We start from the raw sequence: 17771 nt of genomic DNA, 5'->3' as shown, positions 1-17771 counted from the left end.
CACTGTGGAATCCACCCGTCATCGTTTTATTTCTTGCCCCCTTGCTCAGAAAATCTGGTCATTCTTGTTAGCCGTCTGGCGAGCGGTGGTTGGTTTCTCGCTTCGCCCGTTTGATTGGGTTTTCGCGCAGCCCAAATATCCCACACCGACACAGCCACATATGAAGATCTTGTTTCACTTTCTTCGATATTGGGGCTGATGGCACAACTGGACCATTCGGAATGCTTTCCTTTTTGATTCTGCTTATAATGTTCAGCGGCATATTGCTAGGCTTAAAGGTTTCTTGTACTCGCAGACAGATCTTCTCCGGCACTCTGACATCCTCACTCGGGAGGACTTATGCCCCTGGCACATGGCAATTTCCTCCGCGTCTTTGCCATGATTTTGTAACTATTTGGCCCTCTGGTTCTTGTAAACAGTCAGTTTGTACACATGATGGGGTAGAGCCATCGTGTATCTTGTAATCATGGAAACTTTTCGTAATTAATACAATTACCTTTTACGAAAAAAAAAGAGAGAGAGGCGTGCCACGCTCTTGAGGCTACCGCCTAGGGTTTTGTTTGTGTGCTTGTCTACCTTGCGACTTCTACTAGTAGCAGCCGTCAGCCTATGGAGGCTGCCGCCTAGGGTTTTGCTTGTGCGGTTCTCTACCCTGCATCAGCAGTTGTCTTTGCCCTGGAACTTCTACTTCAGCATCGTCAGCCATCTCGGAGCTCCCGTGGACCGTCCTACTCCTTGTTTGCAACTTGTGCAGGAATTGCCTTGCCTCTTGTCATCTTGCTGTCTTGCTTTTTGAGTATGTAGCCTTGGTGTCGTGTCCTCTATGCAGGCTGCCCTATCTGTGGTTGGGTGTTTACCCTCTTGGGTAGCTTGTTCTTTCAAGCTCTGCCTGCTGTGTGTCGGGGCAAGCTAGCTTGTGGAAATAGAGGGAGAATGACGTGATGGGCTTGCCCATTTAGGGAATGGAAGGCCTAGATCACGTTGCAATGGACCCATTGCTTGAAGCCCTAGGTCCAGCTGTGGAAATGGAAGTTGGAGTTGAAGAAGATGACATGGTCACTTGCATTGATGAGATGGCATGGCCCCCTCTTGATGTTCAGCCATCTATCAAGTGTAGCATCTTCATGGTGAGTTGACTGTAGCTCTTGAAGCCCTTAACATGGGTAATTCTCCTCCTCACTCGTATGCTTAGGCAGCTTCTGCTTCAAAGGATTTGTCGCAACTGAATTGGGTGCAGTTGCTTGAGTTTGTAAATTCCCTCTTGGAAGAATATGTGAGCATAATCATCGAGGCATCCTTGTGTGTGCAGAGGAGGAGGTTGTGGATATAGAAGCTTTGACTCATGAGGTTCTTCACTCCTTTTCGGCCTTTAATGTGTGAGGTGCCATTTTCTTCTTCACGGGTTAGATTCACTTGCTTGCTAGGATTCACCAATGGTTGACCTCTATTCTTCATGTTGATGGCATGGAGGAGATTTTTGCTGGTCTGTATGGGTTTTATGATGTTGTCCTTTTTGTTTCGGTCCACGATCTCCTCCTCCAAAAGCAACCCCTTTTCTTTGACAAGCAAGTGGTGCATATTGTCTCTTGGCATTCACTGCTAGAATTCCAATCTTTGTTGAAGCAACCGTGTCCAGTTTGGATGGAAGTTGAGAATTGCTTAGCGGTTTATTGTGCCCTTCTCAGGGATGCAATGTGTTATGGGATCACTAGATTGTGCTTGAGAGACTAGACTAGATGCAAGATTTGTTACAAGAATTCTGATTACAAGATAATCCCATGTAGGGGCACAAGGTACAAGGATAACTTAACAAGATACAAAAAGTCCCATAGCCCGGAACCATAGGTATAGACAACAGGACTTGATAGGATATGAAGGATCAACCCGGGATTGCAGGTATGGATACAAGATATCAGAATTACAAGATTTCCCTCAACGGGGATGAACAAGATACAAGATAGTACTAGACAATATCTTGTACTACAAGATAACAAGGTGACAAGAGGACATGAGATTATTATAAGCAAACTCTGTAAAGGGCAAGAGTTCAAACCAATCATTTTGATGGTAGTTGATGGTGCAGCAGAGATATTGTTTCAAGACTTGATTTTCTCATTTTGTTTGACCATCAGTCTATGGATGATTGGATTTGGATAACTCAACTTGGACTCCAAGGAGGTTGCAAAGGCTCTTCCAAAAACTAGATATGAATTGGGCACCCCGATCGTTGATGATGTCGTCTGGCAACCCATGTAATCTAAAAATGTATTTGAGGAAGAGTCTAGAGGTAGTTGCGCCTGTGATGGTCTTGGTGGTAGTGATGAAATGTGCCATTTTTGTGAACCTATCCACTGCAACAAGAGTAGAGTCATGTTTGTTTGATTTGGGAAGATCTGTTATGAAATCCATGGATAGAGAAGATGGGCAAGGGTTGTAGAAGGCCATGTGGTTTGTGACGAGCTACCTTGGCCTTGTTGCAGGTCACATGATTTTATATATTCCTTAACTTCTTTCCACATGTGGGGCCACCGAAAATCTCTTGAAATAAGCTCTTAGGTCTTATTAACTCCAAAGTATCATGTTGTTGGGCTGTCATGGCATTGTTAGAGTACCCGGAGTCTCGGCTTTCGTGAAGGGATGTAAAGGAGATCCTTATAGTATAACAATCCATTAGTTTTCTGAAACTCACAAACTTCATTTCCTTTTCCCTCTTGATGTTTTCTCTTGACATTGCTAGTTAAATCATCATGTAGTAGGGCTTCATGGATTATTTGGATCAAGGTAGGGTCATCTTGGTGACAACTAGAGATAGGTCCTAGTTGGAGGTGCTTTGGCTTGAGTAGTATTGCTCGTTGTTGATCAAAAGCTTCTTCTTCCTTCTTAGGTGCTAGGTAGGATCTTCTTGATAAAGCATCTGATTGGCATTCTTGGCGTCTTGGGCGATAGGTGATGACAAAGTCAAACGTAGATGAGAAGTTACTCCAGCAGGATTGTCTTCGATTGAGAATGCCGATTGTCATGAAGTATTCTAGATTTTTGTGTTCTGTATAGATGATAACTTTATGGGCTGCATTCTCTAGGTGATGACGCCAAGTATCAGAGGCAACTACAATGGCAAGGAGTTTTTTGTCATGGATCTTGTAGTTTATCTCTAGAGGGGAGAACTTCATTAAACAGAGTGCCATTGGATGCATATGACCATCATCTCTATACTGGGACAAGGTGGCTCCTAAGGCATAGTGTGGTGCATCGGTCTCCAAGAAAAAGGGCTTGGTAGGGTTTGGGTGGACTAGGATTGGGACAGTGGTGGTGAAAGCGGTCTGTAGGGTCTGGAAGGCCTTCTCGACTTTTGGGGTCCATGAGAACTTTGAGTTTCTTGTGAATCTAGTGAGTGGTGTGACTATCTTTGAGTAATCCTTGATAAATCTCTTGTAGAAGAAGGCAAAGCCAAGGAAACATTGGACATTTGGACACATGTGGATGTCTACTAGTCAAGAATAGTCTCGATCTTCTTGGAATCCATGAAGATTCCTCTCTGGGAGACATTTTACTCCAAGAATTTCACTTCTGTCTGATGGAAAAAACACTTCTCAAGTTTTGCATATAGTCATTTTTCTCTAAGATTTTCCAGAACTATTTTTACATGGTGCTCATGCTCCTTTTGATCTTTTGAGAATATCAAGATATCATTCAAGTATATAACTACAAAATCATCTAGATGCTCTTATAAGATATCATTCATCATATGTTGAAACATTGCAAGAGCATTGGTGAGATCGAATGGCATAACAACATATTTGAAGTGACCATTATCTTGTGTGGAAGGCTGTTTGCCATTCGTCTCCTTGCCTGATCCGTACAAGATTGTAAGCCCCTCGTAGATCAATCTTTGTGAAGATCTTGGCTTTCCCAAGAGCTCTAGTATCAACAACTAAGGGTATTGATTCTTGGCTGTTATCTTGTTGAGTCCTCGATAATCCACATACATTCGAAGTGAGCCATCTTTCTTCTTCACGAATAGAATTGGGGCTCCAGCAAGAGACTTCGAGTGCCTAATGGACCCCTTGGCTAAGTTCTCATCAATGTTCTTGGGTAGTTCAGCTAGTTCATCAGGGGATAGCTTGTAGATGGATCCGAAAGGTGGTTGAGCCCCCTCATGGAGTTCTATAGTACAATCATATGGTCTGTGTTCGGGCAAGAGATTTGCATTCTTTTTTTCTAAGACATCTTGGAATTCTTGATACTGGCTTGGTAGCTCGACTGACTCATCCTTACTAGATTCTTGAGCTGGTATATGATATCACGACATGTAATCTTTTGCTTAATCCAATCAATTTTTGGGTTGTGTTTCTTTAGCCATGGCATCCCAAGGATGATTGGATTTGTGGGACTGGATATGACATTAAAGTATATACGAGATTTGTGATCGCCAAGAGTTACCATAAATGGTCGGGTTTCCTTGGTAATATCTCAAGATGCTAGAGGTCTTCCATCCATGACTTCAGCTGGTGTAGAATTGGCCTTATGGAGTATTGGAATCTGGTATCTATTCACAAAGATGTCATTAATGAAACATGTGGAGGCCCCAGAGTCGATCAAGGGTTTGAGAAAAAGGGTCTTTCTTGGTAGGATCATTTGGACTATGACAAGGAAAGTTTCCATGGGTGTGGTTGGAATCAAGAGACCCTTTCTTATATCAAGTTCCAGTTGTACGGTTTCATTCACAACCGGACATCCTCGTTTTCTTACTCGAGGGTGGTTGCAGCAACTCTTGGGGTTCTTGTCCTCTTATTTGGGCAATTTAGGGTGATGTGTCCACGGTTTCCACAATATAGGCATAGATGATTCTCTCTTCGTCTTGGCTTTTCTTGTGGGGTCAAGGGGGGTTGGAATTTGGTATTATCTATTTACATCGGTTTGGTCTTGGTTTCTTCTCTGATCGGATCTTTGATTGGTGCCAGGTTTCATTGGCAAGACTTTATTTCTTCTCGCTTTTCTTGCTTTCTCTTGAACAATCTATTATTACACTGGATTCATTGAGTGTTTTTGCCTCAGGCATAGTGAGCACGAGGTCCTTGGTGTCATCTCAAAGACTCCATCTGAACTGGTTGATAAAATACTCCTCATGCCAAGTGAGATCATAGATTAATTGCCTAAATTCAGACGCATAAGCAGAGGCAGGGCGGTTACCTTGTTGTAGCGTCGGAAGTTTTCTTTTTGCTACTTGACCAATGCTTGCATCTCCAAATGTGGAAGTGAGCTCGGAAAGAAATGCCTCATAGTTAGGAAGTATTGGCATATTCTTTTCCAAGATTGGGGCGAACCATGATAAAGCTTGACCACAAAGTAAAGTCCCAATGAATCCTACCTTGGAAGCACCATCTGGATACGTGTCCGATTGCATGCAGATATAGAGCTTGTTGCAGGAATCCCTTGAACTTCGAACGGTCACCATCCAACTTCTGTGACATGCTGATCTTGGGTTCTCTTGTTGGGGGTTGATAAACACACAGAATCATCTAAGCACTTTCTCTGTTGTTGTGCAAGTCTCGGATCTGGTCTTGCATCTCTTGAAGCATAGGGCCTAGATGCATAGGGTGTTCTATTTGAAATTGCGCTTATTGTTCATTTAAGACTTGAATTTGTTGTTGGAGGTTTTGAAGGGAGGCCATGATTCTTTCAAGGGTCGCCTCCATGGTGCTTAGTAGGGCTAGAAAGCAGTCTTGCCAAACTATCATTGGAGCACTAGACTGTGCTTGAGAGACTAGACAAGATGCAGGATTTGTTTCAAGAATTCTAATTATAAGATAATCCCACGTAAGGGCACAAGGTATAATGATAACTTAACAAGATATGGAAAATTCCACAACCCGAGACCATAGGTATAGACAACATGACTCGATAGGATATGAAGGATCCCACAATCTAGGACTGTAGATATGGATACAAGATATCAGAATTACAAGATCTCCCTCGATGGGGATGAACAAGATACAAGATAGTACTAGATAAGATCTCGAACTACGAGATTACAAGGTAACAAGACAACAAGAGACAAGGTAAGACTAGATACCATGACTAGAAAAGAACTAGAATTGGAGAGGTTACTTACTTGGAGGTCTCGACTCATTGAGCTCCCAAGACTGGCATTGGCAAGACTGAGAAGCTCTATGGCGAGCCCCTTCTTTTATAGGTGTTGGAGGGCGGCTAAAGATATTTTAGAATGTTCCATGATGACATCATCGATGATGTAGGCGATAACATGGCATATATTCTCGAAGGTTCTATGATGACATCATCGATGATGTAGGCAATGACATGGCATATCTTCTAGAAGGTTTTATGATGACATGGCAAGGCTAGGTTTGCATGGTTGGCTCGAGGATGTCTTGTTAAGGGTGCATTCGCATGGGGTGTGGATTAATATGGTATGAGCAAAAATTAATCGGTACACTTGATCATGGCATGACCGTGATACAATGGCTGCCAAAGGTCATGTGTTGGTCCCCCTAGCCTAAAGGTAGCCAACATGAATAGATTGTGGATGCTGTGGGTTATTGCTAGAAAGCCCAACTGGTTGCATTTCAATTGTACGGGCATGCAGCTTCTTTGGTTCCGGCTCAAGTGGGGTACTTTTGCTGGTCACTGTTTCTCTTGTGGTCAACTGGGTCATTTCATGGGCGAATGATCAAATCGTAAGAGTGCCTTGGTAGATTAGCCCATGGATAGGGACAAAACATGTCTTCTCACTTAACTGAGCAACAGATTGCTCACTTGAGTTAGTCCAAAGGCAAAGGCAAGCTGAAACCAGCCTTCCTTCCATGGATGGGTGGTAAATATGTGATTACTACTTAATTACAGCAGCAAACAATAAATGCAAATCTGAAAATACAAATTTACCTATTGATCTTGGACAATGCACACCTGATTGGCCCCAAAATTGGTGCCCCTTTCGGTATTTCTTTAGCTTTATTGAAGAAGAAGTTAATGTACAATGGGATTCTACCGATCCCCTTTGCAATCCAAACTCCCCTTCTTGTCCAAACTGACCAGCAAGTCTTCAATCTATTTTGCCCCTTGATTGGGGCACTTAATTGGCCTTCACTCACTTCATAGATGATGGAAATGTCCCAAATTCAATGTCTGAAAAAAATTCAAGTCTTGAAGCTTCCAATTTTAGGCACGCTTCTCGAGGCTGATGCTAAACCCTACTTTCTACTGTAAATTAGGGTTTACAGCTGAGAAATTTGCAATTTCTCAGCCTCCAAGGGTCCAAATGCTGAGATATTCGGAGTAAGGCTGTGAAATGGTTGGGAGATGAGAGAAAGCTGTAGAGAGAGAAAATTCAGAGTTTTGTTGCGAAGAATGACTGAAAATTAGTCAAATGCAAGTGCTGCTTTGCCACAATAGCATTAAATGCTGTCACCTACGGCTGAGACATCCAAATCAGCTGTCACCTTGTACCTGGATGCAATTGCTGAGCTATGGAGGGTTCGAATCCACAATCGTCTCCTCAAAACTCACTCATGGTTAGTTGCAATGGCTGAAAATAGGCTGGTCATGGCTGCTCACAGCTCTCCCACCTTTGCTACAGCTAGAATCATCTCGTTTTTCCTCTTCTTCAGTCTTTTACCAGCTTGTATGGGCAAGTTTGCCAAGTGGCAGCCTTCCCAAATGGTTTTTTCAACATTATTCATCATTAAATATTAATTTCCAGCCTTTAATTATTGAAAAATTTTCTAATTATTATTTCGGTGCTCAGAAAAATAATATGACTAGCCAATAATTGAATTGACTAGGCATCTTCCACTCCCGAGTCTCTCTATGCCATCTTTGATCATTAGATCGGCGTTAGGTACCATTAAACGCCACATCTCTAGTGTCACCAAGTGACACGTATAGCCAAATGAATGACCTAGGCTAACAATTGACAATAGATACCACCAAGTACTTGTGCAACATAACCTATAGCAACTTTTGCCTTTGACATCGCATGATTTTCTCAGGTCTCGGGCTCGTAAATTTACTCTAACCCCAGTTGCACCTCACATGTGCAACATTTACTTAATCATGTGATTAAAAATTAATCTAGATGTTAAGTGAGGTTTCAAAAATACATGTCCTCATGACACAAGCAACTTGCTTCGGGACAACATTCAACTTCAACCCATACTAGGCATTCTTGTTGTAACAGTTATTGGAAGTATGCCAAAGGCCTTCAACCCACCACATGTACGAGGCGTTTATCAAAGTATAGTGGAACTCTAGCCAGAAGATCACCTTGGGCGCTTGTCGATTTGAGGAATATCTCATAATTTACATAGTTTGCCAAAGTGGAAACATCTTGGTCTGGAACATTTTGCTCCTAAAATGGGCCATTTTGGGACGGGCAGGATATCTGACCTAGTTTTGTGATGGATTGTTTATTTTGCCTTGTTGCATGTAGATTTCGCCCTGTTTTGTTTGCTCTTCACTCTCTTTCTCGGCTGATCACTCTCCCTACTTGTTGTTTGCTTCCCCTCTTTTATATCTATTGCTGTCTACAACATTGAAACCCTACATTCCTCATCCCTTAGCTGCCCAATCCTTACCCTTTCTTGTCTACACTACTTGCAGCACTTTTTCGTCAAATTTGGAACTGATTTTTAGTGTTTCCAGCTAGCAATCCCTCTCCTTTCTTCATCCTTTGCTGTCCACATTGGTTCGAGCTGGTTTCCCCAACTTTACTACTGGTTTTCTCTAGAACAACCATGGTGAAGGATACATTTTGGAGCCACACGCACATCATTATCAAGTATGGAGCTAGTGATGGCTTGAAGTGGTGGAAATGCAACTAGTGCCATATCATACGCACGCGAAGTGTTACACAAGTGAATGATCATCTTGTTTGTGTTAGTGGTAAGGATAGTGACAATTGCTCTAATGTGCTTGATGATGTGTTTGCTAGTTTAGAGCATTAAAGGCAACAACACCTTGTGGTCAGTGTGGCAAACGAGGATGATACTCCATGACAAATGCGCGTCTTACGATGGTATAGTTGTATTTATTTTTCATGCATTGTTTACGGAGTACTCTATTTTTGGAGTCTATATGACATAATATGAGTTTATGGCTTCACTGTTGAGTCTTTAATCTTAACATATGTCATCATCATTCATGGGCCATGTCATACTGTAGTCTTCTATCTTAGGTTCTAACTTCTAAATCTTGATCGTGAAAGTTCTTAAACTCCTGCATGCGGTCCTTGATTCACCATAGCATGGAAACTAATGCCACCACCAAAGTACCCTAGCTGACCATCATTGCATGCATGCCTTATTGTCCAAAAAGCATTGGATTGGCACTTCCAAGTTGGCCTTGCCTATACATCAATTGCCCCACTAGCATCATTTACTTATGCTCACTACCCACGTTTGGAACATCATGTTGTTGTATTGGCTCTTCCTTTAGTGCATATTGATGTACCAAAGTTGTTGAAGACGATTTTCTCTTCTTGCCTTTGCTGCTCCCTTTAAGGGGTCCAAAAAACACATGAATTGAGGATCATTTGCCAGTTGCATAAACATTTCAGCTACTATCCTTAGCTGATCTTTAAATTGGTCATCAAATTCCTCGATCCTAAATGCACACACATGATATCATGCCAACAGTGGATGCAACAATGAGAGCATGAGAATTTCCTGTAACAGATTTTGCAACACAAGAAAGAAGAGAAAGATTGCGAAGAAAAGATGAACACTGCAAAAGAACTCGGATAAAGGATGCTCGTGAAATGGAATCCACATACGACAACAAGAGACATTACAGGGAGTCATCTATTGACTAGGCACTAGCATTGGCTTCCTCTCTTAAACAGGACCTGCAAGTAATGGAGTATGCTGAAGATGTATTTCAGGAGGGATCCCTAGCCTATAAATAGGCTATAGATTTGTACAAATTGGCCAGCAATCTGGTGTCCAGAATATGCAGTTGGCTAGTATGAAACATAGGAGCTAGTAATGCGACTGGTAAAATAATGTGTCCAGCCCACAAATCACACATAGACTTACACATGAACTGACTAATTTGCTAACACATGACCAGCAGGGTGGTGGTTGAGACTAAAATGCAGTAGCTGGAGGCTGATGTTGATGACTAGCAGCTGTATGGAGGGGGAAGCATTAGAAAATGCCAGCCACCAGGTTGAAAATTGCAGAGTTTTTGATGACGACAGCAGTGCAAGTTGATGCCTAAAAGCTAATGATGATGGCCAGCATAGCCTCTAAATCTCTGGCAGTCCAATGTGCAGAGATGATAACAATGACATAGGCAGGGCAGCAGTAATGGGGTTTGGAAGCAAAGGCAGCTGGCAATCAAACAATGGCAAGGGTAAGATGATGGAGAGCTGATGAAGATCTGAGATAGATGGGATGAAGAGCGACAATGCCCATGATTGCCTTTTAAATAACAGTTTGAACCAGTTGTCCTACCAAAACTCTAGAAAGTATTTTTGGAATTCTTTTAAGATTGTACACGAGTTGAAGGATTTTAGCCATTAGTATGAGTTTATCTTTTGGGATAATCCGGAGGTTGCGGACACTAATGTTTGCTATCTAGACTCTACACTCTAGAGTCTAGTAGTTACTACTTATGTTTTAGCATTTGAGAAGGTCCTTGGTGAGACTTCTATTATTATTTTCCATGTGTGAAATACAGAATATATAAATCACAAACTTAGTTACTTATGGAGTTTGCAGTTACCTTTTGACTCCTAATGTTATGAAACATGACCATTGGTGCTTTTTGGAATTTCCAATAAAATACTGTAGTCTGTAGGATTTGACATTTTTTGGGCCTTCCGTAAATGTTTAATGTATATAGGTCCCAAGTCCAGTAGTTTTGGCTCTATATGTCGGAGATGTTTTTCAGATGTTTCCTAAAAATTAACATTGTAGGAAACATGTTTCCTACCTAAACATTTCTGAAACTTCCACTAGCGTGGTAGATGGAGGTACGGAGACAATGGAGGATTACAAATGCAAATGCTTATCAGATACAATGTCAATATCATTCATTTTCAAGGATGGATTTGCTCCCTCAGGCCAATTGATGGCATCTCTTGATTAGAGATGCTTGGGGGGCCATAGACTCCGAGATTCACTAATAGCAGTAGCAGCTGGTGCACAGGACAGGAGACAATTGATACTCATAAGTTTCTTGATGGCTGCATCACCAGCATCAGCTCCACTTAGCAAGAGATTATCTGTGGTGATCATTGGCAGAGGTACAAAGTTATCTAAATTTTAGAGGTAGATGGTCCCATACCCTTTATGCTTGGTAATGTTCATGGGACTGAGGAGCTAGACTATCGTCTCTCATCATTGAACTGATGAGTCATTGTAGCCTATGGAAAGGCTAATATGATGATTTTTCCTTTCTTCCAATTCTCCTTTTTCTATTGTGATAGTGTGTGTCTAAATACAATAGAATCTGTTCAAGGCCTTGGTTTATATGTTAATGCCCAGAAAATGAACACAATGCAAAAGATCAATAAAGTTTGCTGAATACATGGGTTTTCTGTCATGTGAATCCCTCACATTGTTCCATTTGCTTAACTAATGATAGTGTTTGTGTAACCATTCAGATAATTAGGGGATGAAGTCATATATCTTATTCTTTTGCCTTCTTTTTCTGGTTCTGTAGGATGTGGTCTCAGCTTTCGAGGTTGTGAACTGCATTAGTGTGGAGGTTCAGTGTCAGGTAATTCTCCACTTTAAAATCTGGCATGTCTGTAACCATGGACTCGCATTTCATCAAATTCAGTTGAAGCACTGTGCCAAAATTTATTAAAGGTTCTTCTACTGTACTTGTCCAGCTTTAATCCTTTGCACATTTGTCAATCTAGTTCACATTTGCATTAGTACTTGTTAAAGGTTCTTCTACTGTACTTGTCCAGCTTTAATCCTTTGCACATTTGTCAATCTAGTTCGCATTTGCATTAGTACATTAACAAAGTGAACGGAACTGTCTCAAGGACACTTATTTGGTCATCCTTACATCTGCCGTCAGGAGGATTTTAGTAACCTCACAGTCCAACAGGGTGTCTAAGCCAAGACCTCAATTGTCTTTCTTTCTGGGAATCGCAAAGGAATCAAATAACTTCTGCCAGCAGTCATCTGGCTTGCTGTTACCTGGTTTCTCCAAGTGGCTTTCAGGCCTTTGGTAGTGTTTGAAAGGAGTTTTCAGGTTGTCCTGATTTTGATTTCAGCTTGTGGCTGGCAAATCAAACAGAAAGTGGCAAATGAAAACAAACATTAAGCGTATTCTTATTCTGTCAATGTGAAAAGTGCAAGGATGATCAATCACCAAAGGGTAATACGTTTAAGGACTTTCGAAAAGCCTTGCACTTCTCACGTGGTAGTGCCTTGGTGAAAATGTTTGCAATATTTTCATGTGTGGGTACATACATCAAGATGATCTCTCTTGCATAACGTCTCTCTCTGATATAATGGTAATGCATCTCAATGTGTTTCGTGCGAGCATGAAACACAAGATTTTGTGCCATTGCAATAGCACTTTGATTGCCAGAAAGAATGGGTATAGGACCTTGTAATGGTAAATGTAGATTAGCTAACAAATTGCATGACCATACATATTCCAGTGTTACCATGAAGGTTGCTCTGTACTCAGTCTCACAAGACGATGTAGCCATTGGAGGCTATTTTTTGCTTAGCCACGAAATACATGAGCGGCCCAGAAAGAAACAATGTTCGCTAGTAGACTGTCTAGTGTCTGCATCACTAGTCCAATTGAATCGTTGTAAGCTTGTAAGTGCAAGTCTTCCCCTTGGCTGCCATGGGAAATAATAAAGCATGTGAGTGAGTACCTTGCAAATATCTAAAGATTCGCTTAACAATCTGTCAATTTATGGTCCGTTGGTTGTGTATATAATTGCTCACTTGAGATATTGCATATTAAATGTCAAGGCGTGTGTTGCAAAGGTAAATAAGATAGCCAACAACTTGGCTGTAAATTGCATTATCAAACATCTCTTCACCATCATGCATAGACAGCTTTAAGCTTGACTCCATAGGAGTGCACATAGGTTTGTAATCTTGCATATTAAACCTATGTAATAGCTTATCTAGATACAGTGACAGTGACATGATGATATCATTCTGATTTTGGATAAATAGAATTTCCAAATAATAGTGTAGGCAACCCATCTCTAACATACCAAATGCATGCTTTTATTCAGCCTTAAAATCTACAAATTTTTTCTTTGTAGGTCCAATGAGCAACATGTCATCTACATAAAGAATGATTATCAAGAAGTCTCTCCCTCTCCCTTAATTCTTAATGTACAGAGAGTGGGAGCTGTTGGACCATTTTTGAACCCTTTGCTAGCTAGCCAAATAAGCATCAATTTTAGAGTATCATGCATGAGGAGCTTGTTTGAGACCATAAAGAGCTTTATGTAACTTGCATACCATATTCTCTTTCTGCTTAACCACAAACACTAGAGGTTGTGACACATAAATCTCAAGCAAATCCCTATTTAAAGATGTTATCTTAATGTCCAACTGATGTTCTTTCCAGGCGTAATTGCAACCATAGCAATTATACATTTCATTGTACTTACGAGATGTAGGAGCAAAAGTTTTCTTATAATCTATGTCCTTTTGCACATAGCCTTTTGCTACGAACCGTGCTTTGTATTTGTTAATTGTGTCATCAGCCTTGCGTTTAAGTTTAAAAACCCATTTTGTGCCAATTGTCTTCTTACCAAGTGGTAAATCCACAAGGTCCCATGTAGAGTTATTGACAATAGAGTCTAACTCATCTCGCATGGCCTGTATCCAATGTACATCTTGCTGAGCTTTGTCCGAGAAAGTAGGCTCATTATCATCCAACAATGAGCTCATAAACACATGCTCATCATAATCATCTACTTTTGTAAAATTAGCCAAATGTGCCCTTTTGTATCATGTGTTGCATTCCTAGTAGCCCTTTTAGTGAGCTATAGTAAAGGAGTATCCGTTTTACTCTCTTGGAAAGTATATAACAGCCATCTCAAGACTGTTTTGGCTGCATTTACAGCAGCCCTTTCATTCTTTATTGCAAATTCCATTGCATGTGGCAAAACATCATCAAAACCTTGTTGTTCGGGAGCACGTGGTGTAGCAATAGCTTGCTATATTATGTCTATCGTGCCATTTACAGCAGCATGGACTCAAAAGAAAGTGGCAAAAGACCCTCACAGACATCACCGATGTTATGGGTGATTAGCATTTGAAACTGATCATGTGAAGATGTAGCATTTCAGTAAGTATGACATCCCTATCGACAAAAACTTTCTTTGTGCATGGATCATACAAGTGATAGTCCTTGCTCTCGGAACTGTAGCCAATAAATATGCATTTTATAGCCTTATTATGAAGCTTTCCACAAAGTGCTTTTAGAACATGTGCATAGGCTATGTATCCAAACACCCAAAAGCAGTCAACTTTGGGTTTCTTGTGGTGCCAAGCTTGGAACTTTGTGATTGTCTTTAGTCCCTTAATGGGTGTACGGTTTAACACATGATTTGCACGGAAGGCCTTCTAGCCAAAACTTATGAGGCATCCCCTTGCTTTTTAGCATACAAGAAGTCATCTCCATAAGGGTTTGAATCTTTTTTTCAACAACACCATTTTGTTGAGGTGCCATTCTAACAATGGCTTGATGCGTAATGCCATGGTTAAGCAAATCTCTCTCAAAAGTATGATACATGTACTTCCCCCCTCTATCTATACGAAGTGTTTGCACATTGAAGGCCTTCTAGCCAAAACTTACGAGGCAGCCCCTTGCGTTTCAGTATACAACAGGTCATTTCCATGAGGGTTCAATTCTTCCTTTTCAGCAACACCATTTTGTTGAGGTGTCTTTCTAAAAATGGCTTGATGTGTAATGCCAAGCAAATATCTCTCAAAAGCATGATACATGTACTTCCCTTCTCTATTTGTGCGAAGTGTTTGCACTTTCAAGCTAGTTTCAACCTCAAGCTTTGCAACAAGATATTTAAAATGCATGAATACACCATATCTTGCCTTCAGCCCATACACCCATGTATAGCAAGAGTAGTCATTAATAAATGTGACAACGTAAAGATGACCCCCAAGTGCATGTGTCCTCGTGGGACCACAAATATCATAGTGAATAAGTTGCATTTTTAGGATAGTATGCATTGTATCATCCTTTTCATGGATCACAAACAACAAAGTGAATAAGCTTCATTTTTCGGCTAGCATGTATTGTGCCATTCTTTTTGAAAGCAAACATGTGCATTTTGCCCAAAATACATTCCTTGCATGCATTAGAAGGTGGGGTCTCCAGTGAGGCAATGCATCTACCATATGACATCTCTAAAGGGTCACCAAACTCCCAAAACTCATATGTCCATAACGGGCATGCCATAGCTTTGCATTTTGGATTGCAGGCGAAACAGTCGTAATTGTCAGAGCATCATGAGATTGTCTACCATAGGTATCCAACAAAATTAGACTCTTATACAAGGTGTCTAACATCTTGAGTGCATGGTCCATCTCTCTGTCTCTAACAATACATTTATCATCCTCAAAGATGACGTGAAAGCCATGCTTATTAAAAGTAGAGATAGACAACATGTTCTTTGTAATGCTAGGCACAAACAAGACATCTAGAAGCATGAAATCATAACCATTTGCAGCAGTAATAGTGACTGTACGGATGCCACATACGTCATAACTGTTGTTGTTTGCGCATGTAATATGCTTCTCAGCAGGGGTTGAATGCAAAAAGGTAAACACATGCTTTCTAGAAGTGATGTGCTTTGATGCCCCACAGTCAAAATACCTTGTGTGCTGCATTTCAACAGTATTAAATGTTGAATCAGCCACCATCAAAGAATCAAAATTGCATGTGAGAAATGCATTGTCCTTCTCCACAAAGTTGGTTGAAGCATCACCTTTAGTAGATTTGTTGGCTGATGTCTCTTGAACAACCAAAACGGAGTCCTTCTCTTTGCTAATCTCTTTGTGCATTCATCAATATAGTGATTGGGCTTCTTGCAATAATGACATTTTCCTTCTTTGTTCAACATCATTCTTTTGCTAGTTTTTTACATTTTGCTTGACGTTTCGTTTACTTTTGTACTTGGAAAGCATAGCCACATCACTTGAATGCAATGCAACATTCTTTCTAGGCTGTTCCTCTTGTAGCAAGAGGCCTTTCAACTTCAAAAATGTAAGGGTTGCGGCCACAATTGGATTCAGACTCATATGAATCATCATACTAGATGTCTGAAAATGTTTGGCATGATAAGATATGATATGCCGTTTCATACTTGATGTTTTTTGTTGGGAATAAAGGGCGACTATGTCTTTTATATGTGCTCGGGTGTGAATACACTCTTAGCACTTGTACTTTATATATATCTATCTAAATCTACTCATTGTACGCACATATCGAGCATCTCACACTCTACTCTCTACTGCTGTTGCTCTCTCTCTCTCTCTCTCTCTCTCTCTCTCTCTCTGTGCAGCCATTACCATTGTTGCCCATTGCATGTCCACTGCGTATCTATCACTTCAATAGTATCAGAGCTGAAGGTCATTGACATGCATGCTTCCCAGAGTTCACTGGAGTTGTGCCAACAGTAGGTCGTCTTCAGTTTGGATCGAGCGCCAATCATGCAGGCTGCAATACCAGATCAGACATAAAAAAGGTCGCAGGTCCGCAGGTGCCCAACAATCAGATGGCAACATTGCGGCAACTCCCATGTTTATCTTGGGTAAATTTTGGCAGGCTATCACATGCGTGTAAGCACAATTTGACAAATCTGAGAGATTGGGTATGCATTTACTCCCAGAAATTGGGGCTTTTGGCATACGTCCGAAGATTTCACTTGGCTGAGTAAAATTTGTGGAATTTGCTCACTTTCAGGTCTCAGAAATTGGGGCTTTTTGTGTATTTGTGGAAATTGCAGTGGGATAGGTACAATTTTCTAAAATCTTGACACATCGGACCTTGCACAATTTGGGGCTTTTGCAAAATTTACAAAATTTGTGTCAAATTTGGTCTTGGTATGTACTTGTAGTGCAATTTCTATGCAAATTGAGCACATTGGGCCTCGGACAAATTTCAGGCTTTTGCAAAATTTATAAAATTTTGGCAAAATTGAATCATGGGATCCACTCAGGAGTTATGTTTGATGCAATTTGAGCACTTTAAGGAGAGAAATTTTGGAGCTTTTGCTCGTGTGAGTCAAATTTGTGCCTGTGGATGCATTTGGAGCAAAAATTGCAGCTAAAATTAGGGGCTTTCTCATGAAATTGATGTACTGGCCCGTGGCACAGTTGCAATTACTTGTGGTGTGCTATAGCACACATTTTATAACTCTGAAAATTGTTTTGCAGATCTGAAATTTCTGCAATTACTTGTTTTTCCATTGCTCATTGGTACTTGTTTTGTACCTAGATCATTTGTGTGGTAGTCGGGTTTACATTTGTTAACTTTTGGGTTCTAAATCATAGTTGGCAGTAGTGATAGTAGCAACCTTTTGCACATTAAGAAGCTTGAGGGTGCACACAACTTTGCTATATGGCAGAAGAAGTGCTATAATGTCTTGGTGCAAAAGAAACATGTGAAACCCATCAAGACAAAAGGCGTAAAACCAACAACCATGAATCAAGATGAGTGGGATGAGTTAGATGAGCTTGCATGCTCTACCACAGAGCTTTTGCGCTTTTAGTGCTGGACACTTTGCTCTTTAA

General features: G+C 40.9%; 1 protein-coding gene across 2 annotated transcripts in view; it reads left to right on the top strand.

Moving 5' to 3' along the window:
- Positions 1 to 17771, top strand: part of CAP1 (cyclase associated protein 1) — a 108389-nt gene that overhangs the window by 82448 nt on the left and 8170 nt on the right. For both annotated transcript variants that reach the window (XR_015689136.1, XM_087669609.1), the window contains one exon: positions 11683 to 11739. Coding sequence is in view for 1 of the 2 variants with exons in the window: in XM_087669609.1 (XP_087525735.1) it covers positions 11683 to 11739 (57 nt within the window). In the remaining variant the exon portion in view is untranslated. The remainder of the gene's footprint in view (positions 1 to 11682; positions 11740 to 17771) is intronic.

The sequence above is a fragment of the Lygodium microphyllum genome, chromosome 27 (genome assembly GCF_053477565.2).
Source record: "Lygodium microphyllum isolate KBCC chromosome 27, Lygodium_microphyllum_v1.1.10, whole genome shotgun sequence".
Taxonomy (NCBI): Eukaryota; Viridiplantae; Streptophyta; class Polypodiopsida; order Schizaeales; family Lygodiaceae; genus Lygodium; species Lygodium microphyllum.
The sequence above is the reverse complement of the archived record's forward strand: the minus strand, read 5'-3'. Positions and strand labels throughout refer to the sequence as shown.